This window comes from Zeus faber (assembly GCF_960531495.2).
Source record: "Zeus faber genome assembly, chromosome: 14".
NCBI lineage: Eukaryota > Metazoa > Chordata > Actinopteri > Zeiformes > Zeidae > Zeus > Zeus faber.
Window position 1 is genome coordinate 11,557,267 of NC_137200.1, and position 25,306 is coordinate 11,582,572.

The 25,306-nt window shown below is 41.9% G+C and overlaps 1 protein-coding gene across 2 annotated transcripts in view; it reads right to left on the minus strand.

Moving 5' to 3' along the window:
• The window catches only part of dtx2 (deltex 2, E3 ubiquitin ligase), a 32,615-nt gene extending 11,333 nt beyond the window's left edge, over positions 1 to 21,282 (minus strand). For both annotated transcript variants that reach the window (XM_080014089.1, XM_080014088.1), the window contains exons 1-3: positions 20,586 to 21,282; positions 16,962 to 17,529; positions 2,008 to 2,066 (exon numbers count right to left, since the gene is read on the minus strand). In XM_080014089.1, the coding sequence (XP_079870215.1) occupies positions 2,008 to 2,066; positions 16,962 to 17,529; positions 20,586 to 20,961 (1,003 nt within the window). In that variant the 5' untranslated portion in view covers positions 20,962 to 21,282. The remainder of the gene's footprint in view (positions 1 to 2,007; positions 2,067 to 16,961; positions 17,530 to 20,585) is intronic.
• Between the last annotated feature and the right edge of the window lie 4,024 nt (positions 21,283 to 25,306).

Here is a 25,306-nt window from a genome sequence, read left to right on the forward strand (position 1 = left end):
TACGGAGACAGGTCTTTGTTTCATAAAAATTCCACCCTGACTCTAGAGGTTAGGGATGGAGAGGGGCACTACATGGTGTATGTCAGTTCCGGATGTATGAAGTGCTTCGAGTGCAGTGCATTGCCCCCCATCTGCTGAACTGTCCCTTGCCCCTTTTATTCTGGCAGCATTATGGTGGAGTGAGGCGCCAGACGGAAATGTTCGGGATGTAGCTGCATGTGTGAATAGTGAAATCACTCGTGGTGCAAGAAAGGTTAAACCAGTAATTTACTGGGAAGTATGTGAGAAAGGGGCTTATTATAGTGTAGGCCGTAGGTCAATGCACATGTAGGCATGAGAAAAATCAATTGAGGCATTTGTACCTTGAAAATACCAACTCCATCACCAAACGGTGAAGATATTTTAGCCTTGAAAATATCTTAAAAATGAAATACCCACAAGCTATATTTGCAGTGGATGGACAAACTTGTGAAAATATCACATGAAAAAGGAGTTAAACTTTGAAGTAACTAAATTATAATTACAAGTACAGCTACAATGGTGAATCATAAAAGTTTGATTGCCAATTAGAATGTGCTCACTGGAAAAGAGATCTGAAAATCTGAACTTTGATATGAGCAAAATCAGCCAGCCAACAGAGTTCTTAAGGGGCAACATATTTAGTGCCAAAATTGCAGGTGCATCGGTCACAAAAACTGCAGAATTATTTCATATCTCAAGAGGAACAGTGTCGAAATTATGATAGCATATGCCAAACATGGCCAATCTGCATCCGCAAACATTTTTGGGATAGTGGATAGATACCACAAAAGTACAGTCTCAAAAATGACACATATCTATATATATACAGCTATATATAGTTAAGTTCCATGAGACCAGGTGTACCCCATAATGTTCCAATATTCCAGGATAATACCCCCATACACAGCGCTCAACAAATTAAAGAGTGGTTTTATCAACACCAGGATGCCCACCATGGCCTCCCAAATCACCTGATATGAACCGTTATGAGGGGTTATCATCATCCCTCAAATAACTGGAGGCTTTTCTTCTTGGAGAATGGTGCTACGACACAAAGTTCAGGACTTGACAGCATTCCAAGAAGAATTGCTGTTGTTCTGAAAGAAAATGATGGTCCAACTCCTTATAGGATTCTTAATATTAATATATTGCTGGGTATGTTATTTCGTCCTATTCTAAATACATCATATTATATTATATATAATATAATAAACATATAATATAATTTGTCCGAAATATGAAAGAGGAAAAAACATATCTCAACTCATCTTGAGATGAAGGTGCCATTAATGAAATGACTTGCCTAAATGAGTGGATAAAAGCAGCCATCAATGGCCATTCATCCCTAGTTGGCACGAAATAGGAATAAACGTTATATGACGCGATAATGGAAATGGAAATATTTAGAATGAAACCTTTTAGAAATTATATTAAATTACATTTTTAGAAATGTATCCTACATGTCTGATTGAATGTGTACAGCAAAATAATGCTAATTATGTCAATTTAAAAGAATTGTAAAGAAAATGCTTTGTGAAGCCATAGGACTAAACACGACTAATTGAGGACAAAAACCTAAAAGAATATAAAAAAAACAAGGGTCCCACACCGTAGAACATCATTCCATGGTCTTGATTAAGCACAAAATTCTTTTGTCTTTGCTCAAGGGATACATGTACCTTCACAATAAGAGCCCTTACAAATTTACATAAGTGAGAAATAATATATGCCTTTGAAAAAGGTATTTTTTATCTTTTCTATGGCAGCCAAACCGGAGACAACTTATTGCCCCTTTGTGTGTCATGTTATTCCTAAACAGACTGACACTCACAAGAGCAATTCAGAAAAGAGGCTGAGGGAAGCATTGACCCACATGTCCCTCTGGGATAGATCATGAGCTGTAACCAAGCCAAAGGGGTGACAGGGAACACACTGAGGAGGGTGGGGGGGGCGGGACTCAGGATGGATGTTCGGCGACCTTTTTACCTGCCAGGGCGGAGGTCATACTGGTGGATCCGTTCAGCTGGACAGAGATGGCAGGGACACTGCAGGAAAGAAAGGAAATCAAAGACAGAATGAGACAAAATGACAACGCAGGGAAAATCAAAAGCAGGCTTGGGAAGGCATGGAAAAGTAGGAAAACTGATTGCGTCTGTTACTAGTCAGCACAACCATCTCACTGTACATTACCCTGCATCATTGGAACATTTAAACGATATGGTGAGAAACATGAATTTCTGAGACCATTTTAAACAGCAGAGACGAATAAATAAAAGCTGGAATGTGTGCTTATACTAGTATAGAGAATACAGTTATTTTCATTTTCATCTTAGCAACAAATAAGCAACACACAATAACAATACAATGTCGAAAACACTGGCCATGCGACTATGAGTTAAAAAGCAGGGTTAATGGATTGAGCCACTCTAACTCTTTTTCCAATGACAGTTTGTGCCCCTGTAGAAAGTGGTGTATCTTGAACCGTAAAGGAGTCATTCCTGTTATGCAGTGACTTTTTGACCTCGTAACTTCTGAAAAAAATAAAAATAAAAATCACACACACACACACACACACACACACACACACACACACACACACACACACACACACACACACACACACACACACACACACACACACACACACACACACTTACTTTTCTCTGGAATAACTAGAAAATCAAAAAAAATTGCCATCCATCAGTTTTCTCCATATTTAATAGAAATCAGACTTTGCTTTTGATTTTTGGTTCAACAGAATATTTTACATAAAATAAATGAAAATGACATGGACAAAAATAATGGGACCCTTAACCTAATATTTTGTTGCACGACCTTTAGAGGCAATCACAGTAATTTCTTCGATTCGATTCCTGTAGCTCTCAATGAGACTTCTGCACCTGTCAACAGGTAGTTTGGCCCACTCTTCCTGAGAAAACTGCTCCAGCTATCTCAGGTTTGAAGGGTGCCTTCTCTAGACTGCATGTTTCAGCTCTTTCCATAGATGCTCGATAGGATTCAGATCAGGGCTCATAGAAGGCCACTTCAGAATAGTTCTATGTTTTGTTCTTATCCATTCTGGGTGCTTTTAGCTGTGTGTTTTAAGTCATTTTCCCGTTGGACCTGCGATGGAGACAGAGCTTTCTGACACTGGGCACTATGTTTCGCTCCAGAATGCCTTGATAGTCTTTAGATTTCATTGTGCCCTTCACAGATTCAAGGCACCCCGTGCCAGACACAGCAAAGCAGCTCCAAAACATAACCGCCTCCTCCATGTTTCACATTATTTTCTTTGAAAGCTTCATTTTTTCGTCTGTGAACCTAGAGCTAATATGAATTGCCAAAAAGCTCCAGTTTTGACTCATCTGTCCAAAGGACATTCTCCCAGAAGCATTGTGGCTTGTCAATATGCATTTTAGCAAATTCCAGTCTGGCTTTTTAATGTTTTTCTTTCAAAAGTGGAGCCCACTGTCGTTAAAAAAGCGACGGCTGGTGCGATCAGACGCTGATGTACCTTGACCTTGGAGTTCAGCTTGAACCGATTTGGAAGTTGTCCCTGGCTCTTCGTCTACCATTCGCACCATCCTTCTGTTCAATCTGGGGTCGATTTTCCTCCTTCGGCCGCGTTTAGGGTGGTTAGCTACAGTCCCATGGACCTTGAACTTCTAAATATTTGCAACTGTAGTCACAGGAACATGAAGCTGCTTGGAGATGGCCTGATAGTCTTTACCTTTAACATGCTTGTCTATAATTTTCTTTCTGATCTTCTCAGACAACTCTCTCCTTTGCTCTCTCTGCTCCATGTTCAGTGTGGTGTACACGATACCAAACAGCAGAGTGACTACCTTTCTCCATTTAAATAGGCTGAATGACTGATTATAATATTGAAGACATGTGTGATACCAATTAAAGAAAACAGTTTGAAATATCACTATAATCCAATTATTTATAATCATTTCTCAGGGGTACCAACAAATCTGTCCAGGCCATTTTAGAATAGAATTTCTTTAGCAATAATTTATCTCTTTTCACCGTTTCTTTGCTTTACTCTGACATACCAAAGGCATGCAGATATACATGAGAAAATTGCTTTTCATTTCATCACTTTTCAGGAAGAATGAAACATTGTTTCAATGAGCTGTAAGGGTACCAACAAATTTGTCCACGTCTATATATTGTTCAGACATGGAATGTGAGACTATGCCACCCTGTTAGGGACATATACACAAGTATCCAGAGTGTTAATAATGCAAGTGTATAACAGATTACATTATTATTATTACATACATGTAACATATATTTTGATTTTCGTAGACATTAGATGTCCCTTATTCCCTAATTTTTTTTTCTTCAATCATTACAAAAAAAGTATTATTGAGGGGAACGTGTCTTGTTTTTTGAACACTTAATATGCACCAATTTTTCCACAACAACATTAAGTAAAATCAAAATATGTGTGCAGTTAATTGCTTCCATCTATGCAAATGAACATAAAAACATGCAGTCAAATTTGACAGTCAAATTATTATTTGAAAACACTTCGCTAACAGGGTAGAGTGGAGAATAACTGGGTGGAATTACCACCAATGATGAACAAAAGGTTTGAACAATGACTGATATTGTTTATTAACTTTCAACAGAGTATATTCACTTAAACAAAAGAGGCCACCCACCACAAGGAATGTAAGGCAGAGGCAAATACATCTGTTCAATTGTACAGCTGTACAACAATCGTATAACATTGTTGTACAGCGACTTTCCCCTTTCCCTGGTCTCCATTTTCCACCCCACTATTCCCACTACCCTCCTATTCACTCCATTCATTCTCCTCTTTTTTCCTTAAGGGGGACTCCATAGTTTTCCAGGTGGTCTACTTCTACTCATTGTGGTGTTCTTTGATGTACTGCCACCTTGCCTTATTGATTTGTACAGACCTTTTATTAAGGTCTTCAACTAGGCATAGTACCCGGTTGTCAGCATACCAGCTGACCTTTAGATCTTTACGATGCATGCAATTCACCTGGATATTGTCCTCCTCCACATTAATGATGATGCCTGGGTAGGGCTCACACCACTTGTTAACATGTTCAGCGTGAATGGCATCTGGTCACCGTGGGGTTTCAATGGCGCACACAGATATGGGAACTTTAGATGTGGCAGCTTCTGCTGTTGATCTCGGAGGCACTGTCTACTGAAACAAACAATGGTCACCGCCCAGTGTTGCTCTCTTTGTCAAGAAGCAAAGAGTTTTCTGAGCTAGCCTCTGTAGTCTGTATTCTTTATTATATTTCCAATTGTGGCTTTTGCCTATATGCTGTTTTCTTTCTGTTCTTGTGTTATGGTAATATTTTTTTAAATTTCTTACCCTAAAGAGGTATGCAACAGCAGTTTCGTGCGCATGTTGGCATGGACATGATGTCTTCGAATGTGATTAAGTTACACAAGATTTTTTTTATTTCTTTCTGGATCTGTTGCAACCTCTTCAACCTCTTATTTTAATTTTCTTCTGTAGCCAAGGGAGCTTATTTTCAATTTCTCTCAAAAGCCTTCTCTTGTTATTTTTCTAGCATCGACTTTGTTGTCTTTGCCTAAAACACAATACACACGCACAAATTATTGCAATCAGAAAATATGACCGGTCAATCCACCAATCAGATAAGTATGTTTCCAATAAACCAACCGCTTAATAAATTCATGAAACAATTAGATGGTATTATTGTAATTTGCCTATGACCACATCAAAGTCATGCTGATATACAGTAGTGTATCGCTTGCGCGATATTGCCTAAAAAACAATGTGATAACTCAATGGAAGTCTTATTAATAACATAACAAAGGGCCCTACTTTACCTTGAGGGCCCTGCCACTGGCCGCAGTTCAGGAGGTCAGTGTGGGTTTTCAAGGGGAGAGGGTATAGCTGTCCTAGCTTTTTCCACTGACTTTGACCTCCCTCTTCTCTCCATTTTTTCCTGGAGCCATTTCCTGACCAATGCACACCATTTTACCATCTTTCATTACATTACCATACATTGTGTGTGTGTGTGGGTGTGTGTATATATGTTAAAATAAATTAACAGCTTTAATCAAAATTGGGTATAGTATATCAATATATACAAATATATGCATGCATTATAAATAATTAATTTATCCTTGTTCTTCATTCATTTGCTATTCTTCTTCTGCCCTCATCACGCGTACGTGCACGTAGCAATGCAGCGAGCTAAACACGCTCCCAAAGAGTCCAAAGACAGGAGCTGACTTTAGGTGTTTAAAGGAAGCGGTGTGAAACTGTGGAACAGCACAAAAGTATGCAGATTATCTCACAATGTGTAACACTTACAGATTCTGCTTCCTCACCGGCTATAACGAGGCAGATGAAAAGAGATGGCACAACACTGCCTTTGCCAAATGTAGTATTAGTCCGACTGGCTGATTTAGGATGCCACAGCGTCACAAAGCCGTGACAGCGCTGTCACAGCGCTGTGATGTCACAATGCCGATTTTGAGGGGCATTGTGAGGCACAGTCTTCTCCTGGGAAAGCTCTCATGACATTGATGCAATGTTGTGGAGTCTGAGGTTGGACTGGGCCAACATGTCTTTTGACTTGTCTTTTGTTATTTTTTAGCACAGCAACGGTCTCTGTTGCAGTGGAGAATGATTTCAACCCGTCATCCATGTAGAAGTGCAGTTCCACAAACTGAGTTGCTTCGGCCCCGTATGTATTTTCTCCCTCCATGGCGGTCCTCTTCAGCCTGTAAATGACCGCAGCTTGGGGAGGGGCGGTGTGGACCTTCATGAGAAGTTCTGTCGCTTTGTTGTCCAGATGGTGGTCGCGAAAGCACAGGAAGCGAAGAAAGTCTCGGTGACCTTCCCTGACCAAAAAGCTAACAATAGCGGTGGGAACAAATTTATTCACTTAAGTATCGCATTTTTTTTTTTTTTTTTTTTTTTTTTACAATTATTTTGAATCCAGTTATTCATGCCTTGGTCATTATAATAATAAATTCAATTGCTTCATTTTAGTCTATGTGGAGGTGTAAAGAAGTTGACTTTTATTGTTGTAATCTACGTAATGTCATTTCCATTTCAAGAAAATCAAAGCCGAAGTGAGGAAGCAGAAAATGGCTGCGCAGAGAAACACTTTGGGTCTCGCACACTGCCAGGAGATGCAGAGCTAGACATGGCTAAAGCTGTATGCAAACTCTGTGATGGACAGGTATCGTATTGTGGTAATGCAACTAACATGAGTGCCCAGGCATGGACTGGTCATCGGGAGCACCAGGAGTTTTCTCAGTGGCCTGGCCTGCTAAATAGTCCCCAGTGAGGCCACAACTATGGGCAGCCTGGGCTTCCCAGAATTGGTCATTGCATTGATAAAAACAGTAATAAAATAAATAAGAAAACTTGTGATTATTTTGATTTAAAAAGTTCTTTTAGCTCCCCTCACTTCTAGAAGCTCCAAGAGGACTGTCTGGAGCAGAGTACGCTGTGCTGTGGAGCGCTGGTCATGTCTGACAGCTTGACTGGCAGTTGAATCACATGCGCATGCGCAGTCGGTTCAACATCTCCATGGAAAGGTACGGGGCTGCACCACCATTCTGAGTAAATGTACATTATGAATGGAGACTAAGTATCATCTCTTACGTGTGTGCTTTGTGGATCAAACAAGCATGTCCACATCACTTGACGCCCTTACTTCAACTCAAAACTTTGAGCGCTCGCTTACAAGATGGCAGCATATGGCTGTGCCACCACACGCCAACCAGGTGGCGTTTTTAGGGCCATCCAGCACAGAGACACAGAAGACGGGGGGTTGTAACCACCAGTTTATTATAGATAGTTGGCAAGCTGGAATTAGCCCAGGAGCAGATAGAACATGTCATGACAGGGCTCCTATCCTGAGTGAGTGGGAATGGGGGTTTTATGCAGCCACCCTGATCCCAATCACCTGGATCCAGGTCAGGTGCGGCTGCTCACCACACCATCCCCACACTACATACCCCCGACACCAAACTGAGGCCAGGGAGACTACCTGGCCAAAGCCTACTTTCCCCCACCAAGCAGAGAACAAACAAGCCTCAAATACAGACTCTGACATAGGGTTCCTATACCTTAACCATAGACTCTGACATAGGATTACTATATCTAAAATGCTAAAAACACCGGACTCTGAAACAGGGTTTCCATACAAATGTCAAAAAAATAAATAAACAAATTAAAATTTACTCGTCCCCGCTCAGGGCCCTCCGGCACAGAGACACAGAAGACGGGGGGTTGTCAACACCAGTTTATTGTAGAGAGTGGGCTAGCTGGAATTAGCCCAGGAGCAGATAGAACATGTTATGACAGGGCTCCTATCGTGAGTATGCGTGGGAATGGGGGTTTTAACCTGTTGCTTGTTGGACCAACCAATGTGCAACAGGTATGTAGCCACCCTGACCTCAATCACCTAGATTCAGGTCAGATATGGCTGCTCACCACACCATCCCCACAACAAATAGGCGTCTTCTAAACTTTGCAAGGCTTTAATTAGAATTAAAGTTCTCGTGCTTCTAAGTGATTGGAGACACCTGGGCTTGTTAATGTTCACCAAACAAAGGGGCAGGAGATTTACCACCGAGTGGAACACCAAGAAGGACCAGCTGCTGTCGGTGCGCCAGAGGTCTTAACGGGTCCCAAAATTCAGACCCAACCCCATTTGGACCTGGGACATTGTCCTGAGATTGGATTGTTTTAATACTGCTCTTGCATGCCGATGCATGTCTGAGGATATAAGAAAACGTGGATCCGAACTGGGTGCTGGTCTTGGTGGTCGGGTGATGGTCGACCTCTACGCCAGCCTACTACTGGTCTTATGGTCAAGTTTGAATTGTTGTGTTTATTATTGATGCCAACAGCAGTCTGTGAATTGATGTGGATTGTTTGCTGCTGGATCTACAGTATAATTGGATGAACAGTTGTTGGTTGTTGGTCGTTAGAAAGAATTGACATATTGCCCAACCCTACCCTGGAGGTAATATTGAATAAACTACGAGAAGCAAAATGTATCAAAGTCAATTGCTCATCTTATCTGCAAAGACCTTCATCTGTATAGTGTGGTGGCAAAATCCAGGTTTTTGAAACATGGTTTACACCTTCAGCCGTGGTACGTTACACCATCAAGTTCGTTTTTCTCAGAGACAGCTGTGCCTAACATCTATAACGAGGTTAAGTCAGAAGTAAAAGAATCACTGAGCAGAGCGAGTCACTCTTACCTGCAAGGCATGGACCTCACAAGCCAGAGTCTTATGTCACCATAACAGCCCATCACATTACAGATGACTGGTCTTTGTCCTCTCACGTCCTCCAGGCCAGAGCCTTGCACGAGAGTCACACGGGGGCAAATGTTGCAGAGCTACTTCATAATGTAGCGATTGTATTAGACATCGCTGAGAAGTGCGTATGATATGGTCGAACATTTCCTCGAGCAACAGCAGTCACAGCTGCACTGACCGAGAGAGAAAGAGATCAGCACCTTGACTGAATCGGACATAGCCAATGGGGAGGAGTTCATCCAGGCACTGAAGCCAGTCTTGCAAGTCAAGGAGGCTACATGTGTTATGTCGGATGAGAGTAACCAGACACTCTTTCATAGCCCCCCCCCCTTTACATTGGGCCTCCTTAGAATTACAACCGCCCCCCATCTGAGTATCTCCACCCACGGCTTGAGACCATCGCTAGAGGGTCCGGTGACTAAGAGCTAAGCATGGGAAGTGCTCTGTTGGCAAACAACTGACAATTAATACCAACTGTCTGTGACAAAACTGCAGACGATAGAAATGTAAGTGATTAAAAAGAATGTGTGTATTGTCTGTAACACATGTCGGAACAATCTTTTAAATTAGGCCTTATATTTAATATGAGTGAAGATTTAGCAACTGTAATGCTTATTTCTTGCCTCAAATTTGTTCAGAAACAGATGTTGGTGGACTGATAAGGTGAAATAAGTGAAAGTTTACAGACTTCATACAACAGAACCCAGAACCAAAGCCGAAACCCCATTGGCTCACAGAACTATGGGCATCGGGAGGGTGGTGCCACACCCTGAAACAGAGTCCTGGAACAGGATGGTTTAGAGGCATGTTAGAATGCATAATCTGAGTGGTATTTTCAGCTATTAAAAAAATAAATGAACTTGTTTTGGGGATCTCAGAGACCTTTATTAACTTGTTGACATAATAGGTCCCCTTTAAAGGGGAAAAACTACCAACTAACAGGGTGGAAAATTATTTCTGGGACACACACTGAATCCTAAAAATATCTTCAGTTTCCATTAAAATAATGTGTTATTAGCGAGATTTTAATAATAATTTTAATAAGGAGGAAATATTTTATGGCTTACATTTCTTGTACAAGTTGATAATTTACACTTGGGGACATATGGTATATGCGTAACAAAAACAAAGTTGTTGAAATAAAAACATCTTTAAGATCCATAGTTTTGTGTTTATATGATAAGCCAGACTAAACCTATAATTGAAGGCTTTTGAAATAAACATTTTACAGCAAATATAAAGAGGAATTTTCTGGGGACGGAAAAGGCACTGGAAAATAGGCTTGGGCCATCGTGCAAAACTCCAATCGATATAAGATTTTAATCGGGGGCGTGTGCATGCGCACCGGTGGGGTTCCCACGCGCATAGAACGCAATGTAATGTTGCAAATGCGATCTCCCCGTTCCAGAAGTGCAGGATTTATAATTTACAAGTAAAGTATTTACACAAAAACATACCGCTTTTACTAAATTGAGTCCCATAGCAACGGAAACAAAGGGGAGACGTGTGTCCCGACAGTGGGGACTCAATGTTTTTTTGGAACAGTACGGACTAAGGACTTGAACAGTCCCTTCACTCACTTGTGTTTAAAAATGTTGTTTCATACATGTAGGGAACAAACGATAATAAATAGATCTAAAATAAAAAGACAGGCACAGAAGCCTGCATGCACCACTTTCTAGAGGAGAAACAACAAAAACAACTTAAAATTCTCTGAGTTCCATTCAAATGAGAAAAAAAATAAACCCAAATCTTTCTCTATATTATCTATTGCTATATTATTATCACAATTATTTGCGTATTGAGCGGCAGGTATGTGCAGGGTGTCCGAGCACCTGCCCCACGGACCCCACGGTGCCGTTCTTATCAGGCGCGCTTTTAAAAATATATATATTTGAAATTAATGGGCATCGAGGTAGAGGATTGTCCGGGCAAGATATATTCATGGGGATTTCCTCAAGAACCTCGGCGCACCGGCGGCTCCACTGTGCTTCTCCGTTTGTCCAGAGAAGCAAAATGCATAGAATTTTTTTTTGGTTTTGTTTTGAATCACCTGCCCCTAAAAGGGACTGAAGAGGGAAAGTGAGACCCGATCACCAGTGGTTACTGGACAGCTATGAGCAGAAACCCTCCATCCTCCCTCCAGATTTGCCTGTTCCAGGCTGAGCCTTTCCATTGACGACGGTCAGGTTAAATGGAAAGCTCCCTATAAAAACCTTTGTTTACGTAGCAAATGGGGTTCGAAGGCTTTATTTATGTTTAATAGATGAGGCTACGGCACATTAGAAATGGGCAATGCAAGCACCACCTGTTATGGTGCAGTCGATAGCCTGCTTTATATGCTAAGGGTAGAGTTACTACAACATGACTAGCGGCAAATTGACAAAACATGGTAAATTGGGGAATAAAATTGTTTAATGGCTGGATTCCATCACCTGCCATGGAAACAAAAATAACTCAAAGGAAGGGCTGCGGTTGGATGACACAATAAAGAGGATGTTCCAGGGCTGAACTTTGAAATGGACACGTTCCAGATCTTATCAATGTGGTGATTGTTATTTTTTCCGATTTTTAATTATAAATCAATTTGAATCCAAGCAAAAATAGATGGCTTGCAGAATCCCAACTAGCCACACCAAGTAAACAGATGCACTGAGCCCATTTTCCAAGTAAACATGCTGAAGGGAAAAGAGGACGCATGATACATCTAGTATGACCCAAATAAAAGACGATTTTGTGCACACTCCTGCACGCCTCTCTCTCTCTCTCTCTCATGTGATAGAACAATTGCAGGAAATGTCTTGGGAGCGCCAATGAGGCTTCCAACAACAGCTCGGCTGTTGCCCAAAGGGACGCCATCACCAGATACTGACGAACCACTCCGGCTGTGACAAGCAAAAATGCAACAGCACTTGCACCAAATTGGGAGAACTTCCCACGGCATAGGGAATGTTATCCCCACTGCCACAGTGACATCTGTTCTGTTTAATTGTTGATACTTAGTTTATTTTTGCAAATGACTGTTAGTGTCAGCATGTGGTGTACAAGTGGATTGGGACAAATTCTCATAAAATATTGACTCACTTGATTTTTTTCCCTTAAAGGTCTAACTATGATGTTATTTGCAGATGACCTTTCTAAAGAGTTTCTGATATGTAAACAGATTTCTATGGCGGATCCTGCATTTTAAGAAGATAGTGGCGAAAAGCATACGTGACTTAAGAATTCCCTGCTACAAGTGAAATAATTGTGGGATGACATGCCGTGAATCTTTAATTCATAGATGCAAGTGAACTGGAATGTGAGTGTAAAACAATGTCTTGTCTCCAAGTGCTCTGAAGGTGAGGATTATTCTGTCCTGTGCCACAAATTACAAAAATACCATGGCTTTTTTTCTTTTTTAGGTACACACGGTAAAAACGTTAAACACACTGTGAGAGGTGCCATAGCAGAGACTACATCTACCTTAAATCTGCCATTTTTCTAGAATATATCAAGCATCTAGTAAATCAGAAAAGCGTGTTCAATATAGGCTAATATAGGCTAATGTAGGCAAAAAGGCACCATTTTTATTTCACTTACTTCAACGGTAAAGTAGCTTCTTGCTCGCAGTCTAGCTTTGTTTACAGTCCAACATTCAATCTGGTCCATGAATCAATTGGAAGGAGGGATGCTCTTTATTTGTTGCATTGATAGGCTAAGAATGCACTGCAACATTCAGAATGTATTGAACCAGAGTCATGATTTGATGTGGCATGTTTCTATTAGCTTCATTTGTTTCATTTTTTTCCCTGTGCTGTCAGCAGACTTGGCATACAACACAGGGTAGTTGTATGACATTACACCCAAGAAAGAGTTAAAGTGCAAGTGGAGTTCAAATTCTCAACCTGCAAAGCAACTCTTTTCTAACTCTTCTCGCTTTCAATAACTCTGTCCGTTGGATGACAAGAGCACAGCATTTCTGTTACACATGACCAATGGCCAGCAGTCCTCCTCGTTGGAGAACAATTGGACCATGTTTTGATCAATTAACTATTAATCATCATTACTTTTCCAAGAGGGTTTGGTGTTTTGGTTCCCAAGTAGGCCAAGGTCATTTTTTAGTTTGTTAGAGATTATGATGTGCAGATTGTAAACTTTCAAATTATGTGTACATTAGATACATTGCATACATAGGAATCTGAAAATAATTGAAGATATGCTTATTTGAATGTTGGTACACCAAAACTCCTCGAGCAGAGAAAATCTGCCTCAAAGACTCCGAGCTCTGCACTTCACAGGCAGGTAATGGGTGGGAACAATAGCTGGTTAAACTCCACCCCCAGCCCCTCCCCCACTAGACTACCTACCATTATTTGTCAGGAAACAAACTTGCAGGGCTGACATGATTAAATTGAAATCAACTAAAAATACATTCAAATAAATTTGAATCGCAAACAGAAGCACTATAAAATGTGGCAATCTTATATTATAGGCTTAAGCCTCGCTAGAGGCTCGCTAACCCTTTAAGCCCCATGTATTAAGCAAAAATGTATATTAAGTTTTTAGGCCAATAGACATAGTAGGGATAACTTTCATAATATGAAAACAAAATACATGAAAAATACATGGGGGGTGGGGTTCCTTTGTGGGACTTTGCGTTTCCTGACTTTGTACACCTTTCACCAGTCACAAATGTATTATAATATAAAACGTAATGAAATAATGAATCAATGAAAATTGCAACAGCAATTACAGCACCTGGCCTCTTCCTGTGATAAGTTATAGCAGTAAAGGAGAGGAAAGGAGAAGGAAGTAATAAGGAGGGTGTTCTGGGGTCGAAGCAGATGCTGGTAGTGTGTGTGCATGTGTGATGAGTAAACACCCACGCACAATCCCAAGGTGCACAAACCAGACCGAGGGAGCACAAAACACTGCACCCCTGAAGTGCACATACAACTAGGGCTGAACGATTCATCTAATTCAAACTGACATCGCAATGTAATAGAGCGCAATTTTCAAATCGTGAAAACTGGGATAAAGAAAAAAAAGTGTTGTTTTTTTTTTTTGTATGTTAGATTGGGTTACGTTCATGTTACGCAATCTAACCAATCCAATCTAACCAAAAGGGTTAACCTTTTGCCTATAGGAACCTAAGCTGTTCCTATAGGCGAGATAGGCGGCCACCTCGGGTGCCATTCCAAGGGGGGGGCGTGGAGAGGGAGCGATCAGGGCAAAATTTGCGCACCTGTGCCCCTCCTCTCTGACGGTACAGACGATGCGCATGGCAGCGTTAGGGTGGCCGTGATCGGCACGCCAGAACTGTGTGTTTTTAGTTTACGTATCCTTATGGAAAGAAACAAGTGCGTAAGGAAAGGTATGGAACGAAAATGTGTGTAATGGGGACACTTCCTCTGTGACTCTTACCCTGTAGGATGGAGCTTCTTCCAGAACACTGCGTCTGTTGTTTTTTATTGTACCTTTTTTTCCCCCTCCATTTTTTATTGAATGAGCATAAAGCTGTCCCTGAGAGCACTGGCAAAGCTCATTCACTTGCTTTCACAAAGAGGATGTATTGTGGATGTATGTGTGCAACACTTTTTATAAAAAAATAATACATTTCTGGTGAAACACTGCATATTGTTTTCCAATCAATCATATTCTATTGTGATTGAAGGTTTTTCTTTTTACAATTCAATAGTATGTTATTCACATCTATTCATCACATTTCATTATAACACATAGGCCTGGCCTACAGGAAAGAGCATGTTGGTCATACTATAGAAAGATGTATTGCTTGTGTTTAGTAGACAATATCTAATAATAATAAATAATAATAAGATAAGGAACATAAAAAAATGTGGTCTCAATCAAAAATAAAAAAATAAATCGCAATTAGATTATTTTCCCAAAGCGTTTAGCCCTACATACAACCCACATCCATGCGCGGGCATAGGACGCACCCGCGTCAGAAGTCAAGTGCTAAACCCAGGCCGCGGGTGTCAGCCATGGACCACAGGCACGGCGCCCCGCGCAAAGGGGAGGCCTGCCATACTGCAACTGGCAAGATGCCCCACCCAGTCACAAGTCCGGGCACTTACCCACGTAGCAGGGTACGCTCGACACAGAGCAACCCAGCATCAACCCCCCCGGCGCGAACAGAGCCCCACCAACACCCGCAGACAGCCAGACCTGGGCCCCTCCACTATCGCCGCCACCCACCGCGACCACACTCCCACGCCAACCCACCAGCGCACAGCCCACCCCGGAAATCCCACTGCTTAATGCAGTAAAAGGCTTGGGGCGTGGGGTGCAAATCATCCAAATATATCAAAACTCGAACCACCCCTGCTGCCCCGCAGGCGGTGTATTTGGAGTAAGATTTAGATTTAGTATGATTTTTGGTTGTGTATGTGGTGTATGCTAGTATGCTGCTTCATATTTTAGTCAGAAGTATACTTTTGAGACTTGCAACAAGAAAAGCAACTGAAGCTACTGGTTAAAGTCTGATGTTTCTATGTTTAGGTTTTTCCATGTTCACATTGTACATGTTGTTTGGTTCTATGTTTATTTGTTTCACCCGTGGTGATTCCCCCCTCTTCGATGTAGTGATAAGTTGTTTACAGACCAAAACATGGTCCGAACGTTCTCCAAAGAGGGAGATTGGTGGTGGTTGTGTAACAAAAAACAACTGCTTTTGTCATCCTACAGGTCGTCCACAGGAGCGTTACTGCAGCAGTTCTTGATGATTAGAGAATGAATAAAGAGTTGCATTGCAGGTTGAGAAGTTGAACTCCACTTGCAGACCAACTCTGTCCTATATGGAATAACATACAAATACTCTGTTGTAAACCCAGCATGGGTAAAAATAATAATAATATTTTACTATTATTAGGAAAAGGTGTGGGTAGTCTGAAAGACAAATCAAATTGTCCACATACACAAAAAGCCAAAATGGCACCTATTTTGACAGTAGGAAAGATTAATAAAAATATAGCATATAAAGTATATAAAAAAAACATAAACAGTTACTATAAACAATCTGGCCCGAGTGTGGTGAACGTTTAGTTTGCAGGAAACAAGTCTTGTAGATGATTCACAAGTCTGGATTCACTTGGGCACAATTTTGACAGAATTAAATAATTCCTGTGAGGATGCCGTTCATAAATCAGAATGACCGACTCTTCTCACTCTCCTTCAGTCCTCAAAGTCCTCTTTCATTCACCGTGCATTAAACCAACTGAATCAAATCAAACGACTCTTTTTACTGAGTGATTCGCCAAGAACCAAGTCTCAAAAAAGAGTCGAACCTTTCACCATTGGTGGAGCTCGTTCACTACAAACAGCAACCAGAGCAGATGCTCTTCAATAGATATAAAGTCCACACAATTTGTCATTTGTCAAGTGAATGGCAAATTGTTACATTAGTATTCCAAAAAATTGGTACGGCACTGCACTGCTTTGATAGTTGTGCGCATCCTGAAACAATTTTGACAGCGCATTTCTGCACCAGTTATGTGCAGCCCTGGGCCTACGCCACTGTGGCAGGTGAGCCACTAAATCACCCACATTTGGCGGGTGGCGGGTGTTAATTTTACCGCCTGGCTTTGAGAGAAGAATCCGGCGGTTGTCCCAAACATATCTACCTTAAACCGTTGGCACTCGTGCAGCTGCTGTGCGGCGGGCCGGACAGTTGACTGCCGGTGGCTGGCGGGGGCCAGGGGCTGCCCCAGGACATGCCCCCTACGGAGAGAGGCCTCCTGGGGTAGGGTGAGTACACTGCTGCCGGGTGAGCGGCTGCCACCCTCCCCGGCCCTTGGAGGCTGGGCCGGTTCAGCTGGCCTGTGAAGGAGTGGCGCGAGCGGCTGGGCATGGGCCCCGTGCTGCTGTGGCTCAGGCACTGCTGGCAGGAGCAGGTGGGGCCAGATGGGGTGGCCAGCGGGTACGGCAGGTTACACTGGCGGCGTACTTGGCGCCTAAAGCCGGTGGCCTTGTTCACCTGGGCCAGAGAAGTGAGGTCCACAATGTAGTTGTAGCCGTGGGGGCTCAGGTCCGCCGTGCCCTGCCGTGCCTGATAGCTGTGCTCCAGCAGGATGGAGGTGCGGGTCTCGTACGGCGTCCATCTGCCCTCGTCGTTGGCCCACTCCCAGTAGACGCCACTGCCCAGGCCCGAGGACTGGGCAAACAGGGAGCGACGAACTGAGCGCGTCTTTCCTAAGAGAAACAAGAATTTGTTAGTATCGTATTGATTTGGGGAAAATATTAGATGGGACCAATCCAATCCGATCCAATATTGGTATCGGGTGCCGATACTGATGTCATTCACTCATTGGATATCAGACTGACTTCACCGATCCACGTGCAGATCCAAATTCCATAGCTTGCGCTGTACCATGAACCTGTCCTTTAATTTTGCTAATTTAATGGCCTGCCTCCTCGAGAATTCAACTCGGCAAATAATTAAACTGTAAAGCGCAATGCACAAATAGGAACTGGCAGTTGGAGGTGGGAACACCATCATGATTGAAGCAGCCATTCCGCTGTGTTTGTCCGCAAAATAAGACCTCATGATTCCGACGTACATAATATGTGCCGCCATAGAGCAACTGGGAGTTTTAGTTGTAGTTATGCAGTGCCACACTGAACCGAATCACCGGATGAGGATTAAAAACTACACAGATAGGTCCTTCAGCTTGCCGGATGAGTCCAGTTTAAAAACACGTCAATGACGCCACCATATTGGAACGGGCAAGACAGGGGAGCTACAATTTTTTTGGATGAAAACAACAATAACATTTACATTTTTCAGACAATTTCAATTAGTCCTTTTTATAATGGTTTATGCAGTGCACTGTTATCCTGTAACTGCTGTTTTTTAAACAGAAAAATGTGACATTTAAATCTCTCCGATCATAATGTCCAGTGAAAATAATTCCCTCTAAGCACAATTTGAATTAGTGCTGGGCGATAAAACGATAACGCTAATTATCGCCATATTTTTTTCCTCCGTGTCAAAATAAAATAGACTCGATCGTTTCGATCAAAGCTTCCGCAGATCTGTTCATTTCCGCATTCGGCAAGTTACAATGGAAAGCCAATTTGTTTGGATGATCTAAAGCTGACCTTTCACATCTAAAGAATCAAGTTTGTTGATATAGAAATAAGCCCCACGCCCTCCCTCGGGGACGGGTTGCGCTTGTAAACACAGTACGCATGGAGCAGAGACAGCCGCAGTATCCAAAACATGAGGAGAATCAGAAAGATGATGTAGTGTTGACAGCAGGGACATAAATCTGCAGTTTGGTGTTGTTTTGGATATTTAAGTTCAGACCCAAAGCAAATGGTAAATACACATTGTGTAAAATATGTTGACAAGACATGCGACACCACAAACGTTATTATTTATTTAGACCTACATGCCATATTTATTTTGTTTTAGATTTTAATACATTTTATTTCAGTGAAATGTTAAATAGAGCAGCTGTACTTGTTACTTACTGTTCACAAACGTAACTTATTTGATTTTGAATCATAATATTTATTCATTTATTTTTATAACGGCGTTAACTGACGGGACTAATTTTATTTTGAATATTCAATAAAATATATATTATAAATCTACATGCCTTCATGATGTCATTCTTTACGTAGCATGACTATCAATTGTTTTTAAGCTAAATTAACACAGATTACATTTGACCGGTATCTCTCCCATTTGTCCAGGACATCGAGATCTTCCAGGACACGTGGACCAGCACCATTTTTTTTCTCATGGAAACTGCAGTTTAATGATCTACATAGAGTAGAAAAAAAGATTTGAAAAAGAAAAAATATCGGCACATGTGTACCGGTAGTGGATGGGAAGAACAGTGGATCCGTGCATCTCTGAAATACATATTTTGAAGCATGTTTTCTTTTGGGCAGCAGACAGCTCCTGAATTATTCTGAGGAATACATTGCTTTGAGTGATAATTTGACCTATTGGACATGGCTGTGAATGTCTGATGTCAAAAGATGATATAACAACAGCATAGCAATAAGATGCTTTAATGGGACAGAGGAAGGACGTAATATCATGAGGCTCCCTGCTTAACTTTAAAATACCAACTATTGAAAAAAAATAGATGACCATGCAAATAACAACAGCAAACAAATGAAACCAAAACTGCCACTGGCAATAGGCAAAATGACCGACAACTCCATCAGACATTCCTTGCTCACCATTTCCTCTGACATTGCCTTCAAAAATGCAGTGAAATATCAGTGTCTTGTGATGCCTTATGACATTTTAATGTTTGGAGAGATGTCAAATATGACGCAAATAGCAATTATTTATCCTTTAATACATGATTCAGCACTAAACACTCACTGCCAGTGAAAGTGGAGGGGTGGGACACAACTTTACTCGCATAATCTCAGACCAAGTGAAAGGCACCAATTAATCATCTGCTGAACGCTAGAACTTCTGGAAATTTCAAACAGCGTTGTGAACTAGTAGAAATATCAATTTATACGAGATTCCACTGTTTTTCTTTGTTTGTAGCCTAATGTCAACTTTTCTATATAAGATATTTTATAATCATTTTATACAGTAAAGCACTGACAATGTCATGATTCGACACCCTGCAGGCCTACTTGTTAGTATAGTTTGCCAAGTACTGACAGGAAGGCTACTACAAAATAAATGATGAAAAAAAGTGTGTTGCACTGCCAATCTGAATGTGTATCATGTTCCATATTTTTTGGCATGGAATAGGTCAGTGTCTTGTTGATGTTGATCACTTTGCACTTTGAATCATAATCTGTTTAATCAGCCAAGCACATTTTCATATAGAAGGAATGTGTCTTACTGTTCTTGGTAGGGTTGGTCATTGCTGTACAGACAACTAGCATAAATAATGGTTCTACGGCGTAAAAAAAAAAAAAAAGGCAAGAAATAAATACAAAATGTATAAAATATGTTCTGCACAGGTTAAAATAAAAGGCTTATGGAAGGTGCTAAGCGGCAGTATGGCCGCTGGCGTTGGCTGTTGATATACATATAAAGATAGATGGATTTCAATACAATAATACGGGCGTGGATAACAATAGATGAGTGGGTTTTCATTATTACAATGTTACTAGGTTATTACAATAATATTACCACATTTTGCACAAACTGTAGTGTGAGTGTGTTTTGATGCTGAATACCACCACTGCCAAAACCAGCTAGAGTAGATGGCGAAGCACTTCAACGTCAAGCACAACATCCACGCCGGAGATTAGCTCACCCGTGTCCTGTCGAAACTGCTTCAGGCTGGGAACATCTATGAGATAAGGCGACAGAGCCGGGTCTGACTGTCCGAGGCAGATGCTGCCGGGGCCGGGGCTGGGGCCGGGGCTGGGGCCGGGGCCGGGGCCGGGGCCAGGGCCGGGGCCGGGACCCCCTGTTCCTCCCCCCCTGTGGCCCCGGGGAGATAGGCACCTCTCGATGTAGCCGCTCACCCCGCCGCTGTAGGGCCGCCAGTGGCCGTGGTCGTCCTGCCATTCCCACACCACCACCATGGGCTGGGAGTGACCCGCCGCACCCGAGGGGGAAGCCGCCGACGCGGAGGGCCCGCTGCGGGACCCGCTCACTCTGACGCACGAACCAGAGACGATCGCCATGGTTCGTTAACTGACTGTTTTTCTCGCCAAGGCTAGGCTAGGCTAGGCTAGGCTAACGCTAAGCTGGTGAACGCAGTATCCGCAGCGGAGGCTGTTGTGGCTAGCTCAAGCTAGCTCGGCTCGGTAAAGACGTCCATCCCCCTGTTCATACCGCGGTGCTCGGGCTGCCGGCGGGATCCGAGGCGAACGCCGAACCGCCGAAACGGGCGTCCGAAGGCATGTCGGCACCGCTGGCGTCACGGGAGCGGAAGGCCAGCTCCTGCGGGCACTCACCAGCGAGGCTGCGGGGACCAGAGGGGGAAACGAGTCGCTCCGGCTCCCCCTTCCTTCGCCCCGTCTCTTGTTCTTCTGCTTCTTCGCTCACTCTCCGCTCTTCCGGCTTCCACGCGCGACGCACACCGCCGCCCCCCACTGGAAACGAGAGGCACAACCGCGCCACCGAGCGACGAATAAACCCGTTTTTCCAGTTTTTCTTTTGGTTTGGTTTTTTTTTTTGTGTGTGTGTGTGGGGGGGTGGGTGGGGTTGTTGTCTATTTTACCCAGACCCAGATGAGAGGTTTGAACCCAATTTCAGCCCCGTGTGCGTGCCCGGCACAGAGATTAGTGGTAGCGGCGCGGCTGCGGATGGCGTCGGCGAGGCTCGCTCCTGTCAAATCAGCCAAATTGACTTGATTCTGCATTATTTAAGTGATTCACCCTGTGTCGGCAACAGTTGAGAAACATTAAAATGGCATCTCAGTGGTTTTGTAATAGGCATTTAAGAAAATTGTAATAATTTCGTCATAACGTTGCAAAAAAAAGTTAGTTCAACTTGTGCATAGAACACAGTTTGTTTATTCTGCAACTCTCTGTAGGATTTATTTTCCTTTTAGACCGTTAAGTTTTTCTTTATGACAGTTGTCCGTAAAAATAAATTCCTTGTATTTGAAAATGTACTTAACATACTAAAATACTACCAGCACTTATTTACTTCAGCGTAAGCGCCATCTGCCCATATACTGTATGAAGGTTTATGTGTTCAACTTGTTGACGGACGTGTACGCATGTCAATTTTATTACTTAGTTCTTATCCCCTTTCTTTTTCTCGTCACTCCAAATTTTGTTCTGCTTATAAAGTCGTTGGCCTCACTGTAACACGACTACGGAACATTTCAGTCACGATCGCAATCTCAAGAATAACTGAGCACTCTGTTCGAGAGTGCGCCCCCTGAAGACCAATTACGAGGATGCAATATTCCGAAGCGTCGCATAGAGGACAAAATCTTACAGTCTGCAAGCTTTACGCGGGGAAAGGAAATCTGTTTAATTGCACCATCATTCCCTCTTATGATGGCACGGGGAAACAAATGATTCAAATTAGTTTGCAGGATTTGGTACAAAAAGCAGCAATTACTACTTAATTAGGAATAAACTCCATGTTCTTTGACGACATCGATGAATAGTGATCTGTTATGATATAACATGGAGCGGTAACTGTAAAGAGTGTGTGTGTGTTTGTGTGTGTGTGTGTGTGTGTGCGCGCGTGCATACGGGGGGCTTAAGTCTCCAAAAGCATGTTCAAAGAAGTGGTTTTAAAATGCGATACAGATTTTTCCGTAACCCCTTCAGAGAGTTCCAAAAACCCTACTTCCTGGATGGCAAAAACACCAATTATCTTTGATCTGTCTCCCCTGGATTGGACTGGGGGTATCCGCCGAGGATCTCGAAACTAAAAAGAATCTGCAAAGGAAAACCTTCAAAAGACTTCCCTCTGTATCAGCTTTACACCTTATCAGTTTGATTATAGCAGTATAATGACACTAAAAATGATTGTTATTAAACCAAAAATATTGGGTAGTAACACATAAGACAATAATTGAAAATGTAATAACAATAAGTGATGTAATATATTTATCATATGTTAATATTTTGCTGAGAAGAATAGGAGCATATGATTTAATGCAGAAACCCATGTATGATCAGAAACTCAATACTCTGGCACCTTGACTAACGACTGTAATTGGTTCTATAAGAACGGTCGTATGTTAGAACAGTCGTCTGTCGAAGCAATTTTTCCCCATATAAATTATGAAATCATGAAGGGTGAAAATAAATAATATTAAAACACACAGCACAAACACAGTAAATATGAAAAAAATATCGATAAGCCACGACTACGTGCACACATGATGTAGGTCACCTGCTGACTGACCGCTGACTGACTGCTGACTGGCCGCCGACGCGCCAACTGCAAATTTCCACAGTCGTATCTTGGAGCAGTCGGTCGCAAACCAATACAAATTTTCGCGACTATCGCTACTCGTATCTTGGATTAGTCGTAAGTACATGCAGTCGTAAGTCAAGGTACCACTGAAAGTTAAAGTTATTGCTACGACTGGCGTGAAAGTTATTACTACGACTACCTCAACTGCTTCTCAAAGGGAAAGTAACGGTCCTGAAATGAGACCGACTACATTCTTCTGTGTCATAATCACAACTAATCACAACTTTGACAACAGGTGCACAGCCACCCCTGCACCTGGGCCCGATTAATTGGACCCAAGGCAGGTGTGGCTTCTTAAATCACACCACCACCACACCACAAAGACATCCCGATTAAATCCCGATTAAGGCTGGTTGTAAAAGGAAACAGGCTGCAGGCAAGATTTAACATGATTTTTTTCAGTCAGCTCGACAAACTTTATGCCCAAACAAATTTAGAATTGGTCCTTGGTACTCCAGATATGTGTTGGTTTATATATATACTGTATATATACTCTACATACATACATAAATTAACCAGCTTATCATTGCAGGAATAGTTTGAATCCGATTGGCTTGATCTGATCTTTTTGTCATAAGGTAAGATAAGATAAGATAAACCTTTATTAGTCCCACACCGGGGAAATTTACATTGTTCCAGCAGCAAAAAGGGGAGAGCAGAAAATAGAGAGAGCACTATAAACAACACAAAATATATAGAAAAATATAAAATAAATAAAAAAGAAATTGCCATTGCCTACGACCGAATAGAAGGACATCACAGTTGACTCCTTTCCAGCTTTTAGTAAAGGAGGTTGGCCTTTTCAGTTGGACTGGCTTTTAAAGATCTTGACTAATTTACCTGTTTGTCTTGAGTGCCTGGGTGCAGGATGCCTCTACCTTTGACATCGGAGAAACATTGGCTAAACAACTGAATTTACTTAAAGTGTTGGCCCATAACCCTCACCTGTTTGAAAAGCCCGAGCAGAATGATTGTATGGCGTGAAAGTTATTACTACGACTACCTCAACTGCTACTCAAAGGGAAATTAACAGTCTTGAAATGGGACAGACTAGATTCTTCTGTGTCATAATCACAACTAATCACAACTTTGACTTCAAGCCAAGACCCATGTCTGCATTTTCATTCATCCATACTGGGGTTTACACGATCCTACCAAAACTACGGTGAAAATGGTCGTGTTCGTCACTGACTGGTGAACTGAAGGCTCCATCCACTAAAATGCATTTTAAGAAGTGTTTTTTTTGTGTGTGTATGTTTTTTTTTTTTTTTTAATTACAGATTTTTTGCAACCAGCACTGATGCTCTTGTGTAATAAGCACAGTAGGGGCTCGGTCATCCTCATAAAACCGACATAAAACACGTCCCAAATAAATGTGATGCATATAGTCACGGAGAATGTGAAATAATGAATTTCGATATTAGAGTTCCTACAATATGGCCCATTTAGTTGTTTTTTTAGATATTATATTATTTTAGTGGGGTTTTTTTTGTGCTTTTCTTATCAAAATATTCATCACTGTCTGTAACATGTCTGGGAAATTAACAATGGCTGTTACAGAAATGAATGCACTTGAACAGTCAGCTTGACCTCACGGGTGCAGAAAATAATTGGTCAGGCCAAGATAAGGAAAGCCTTGAGGATGGGGCAAGCTTTCTGGCAGGAACCCAAGGGAGGACACAATCTAAAAGATTTGTGAAAGAATGAAACCTGTGTGCAAAAATAAAAGCGTGTGACTGGAAGCTACATGAAGTTGTGTTCTTCATTATGTGTGTGCATATATGTTTATGTGATTACATGGATTTAGATAGATTGTTACAACCTCACCGTTCAACATATTTGTTTCGGTGTGTGTTCATGTCCCAGTTAACTCCCAACATCTGAACAACACACCAACTGGGCATTGCTTCTCCTCTGTTCTGAGTTTGCCAGCGGGGGAAGGCCATTTTATTGTGGATGTCAATATAAATATTGAGGCTGTGTTTCCGCCAAATGTTAATCAAACGAGTCTGCTTTTTAGTACTTACCTTCTCTTAGGTAAGTACTAAATGAAGTAGGCTTCAGTAACACATATCTGACTTG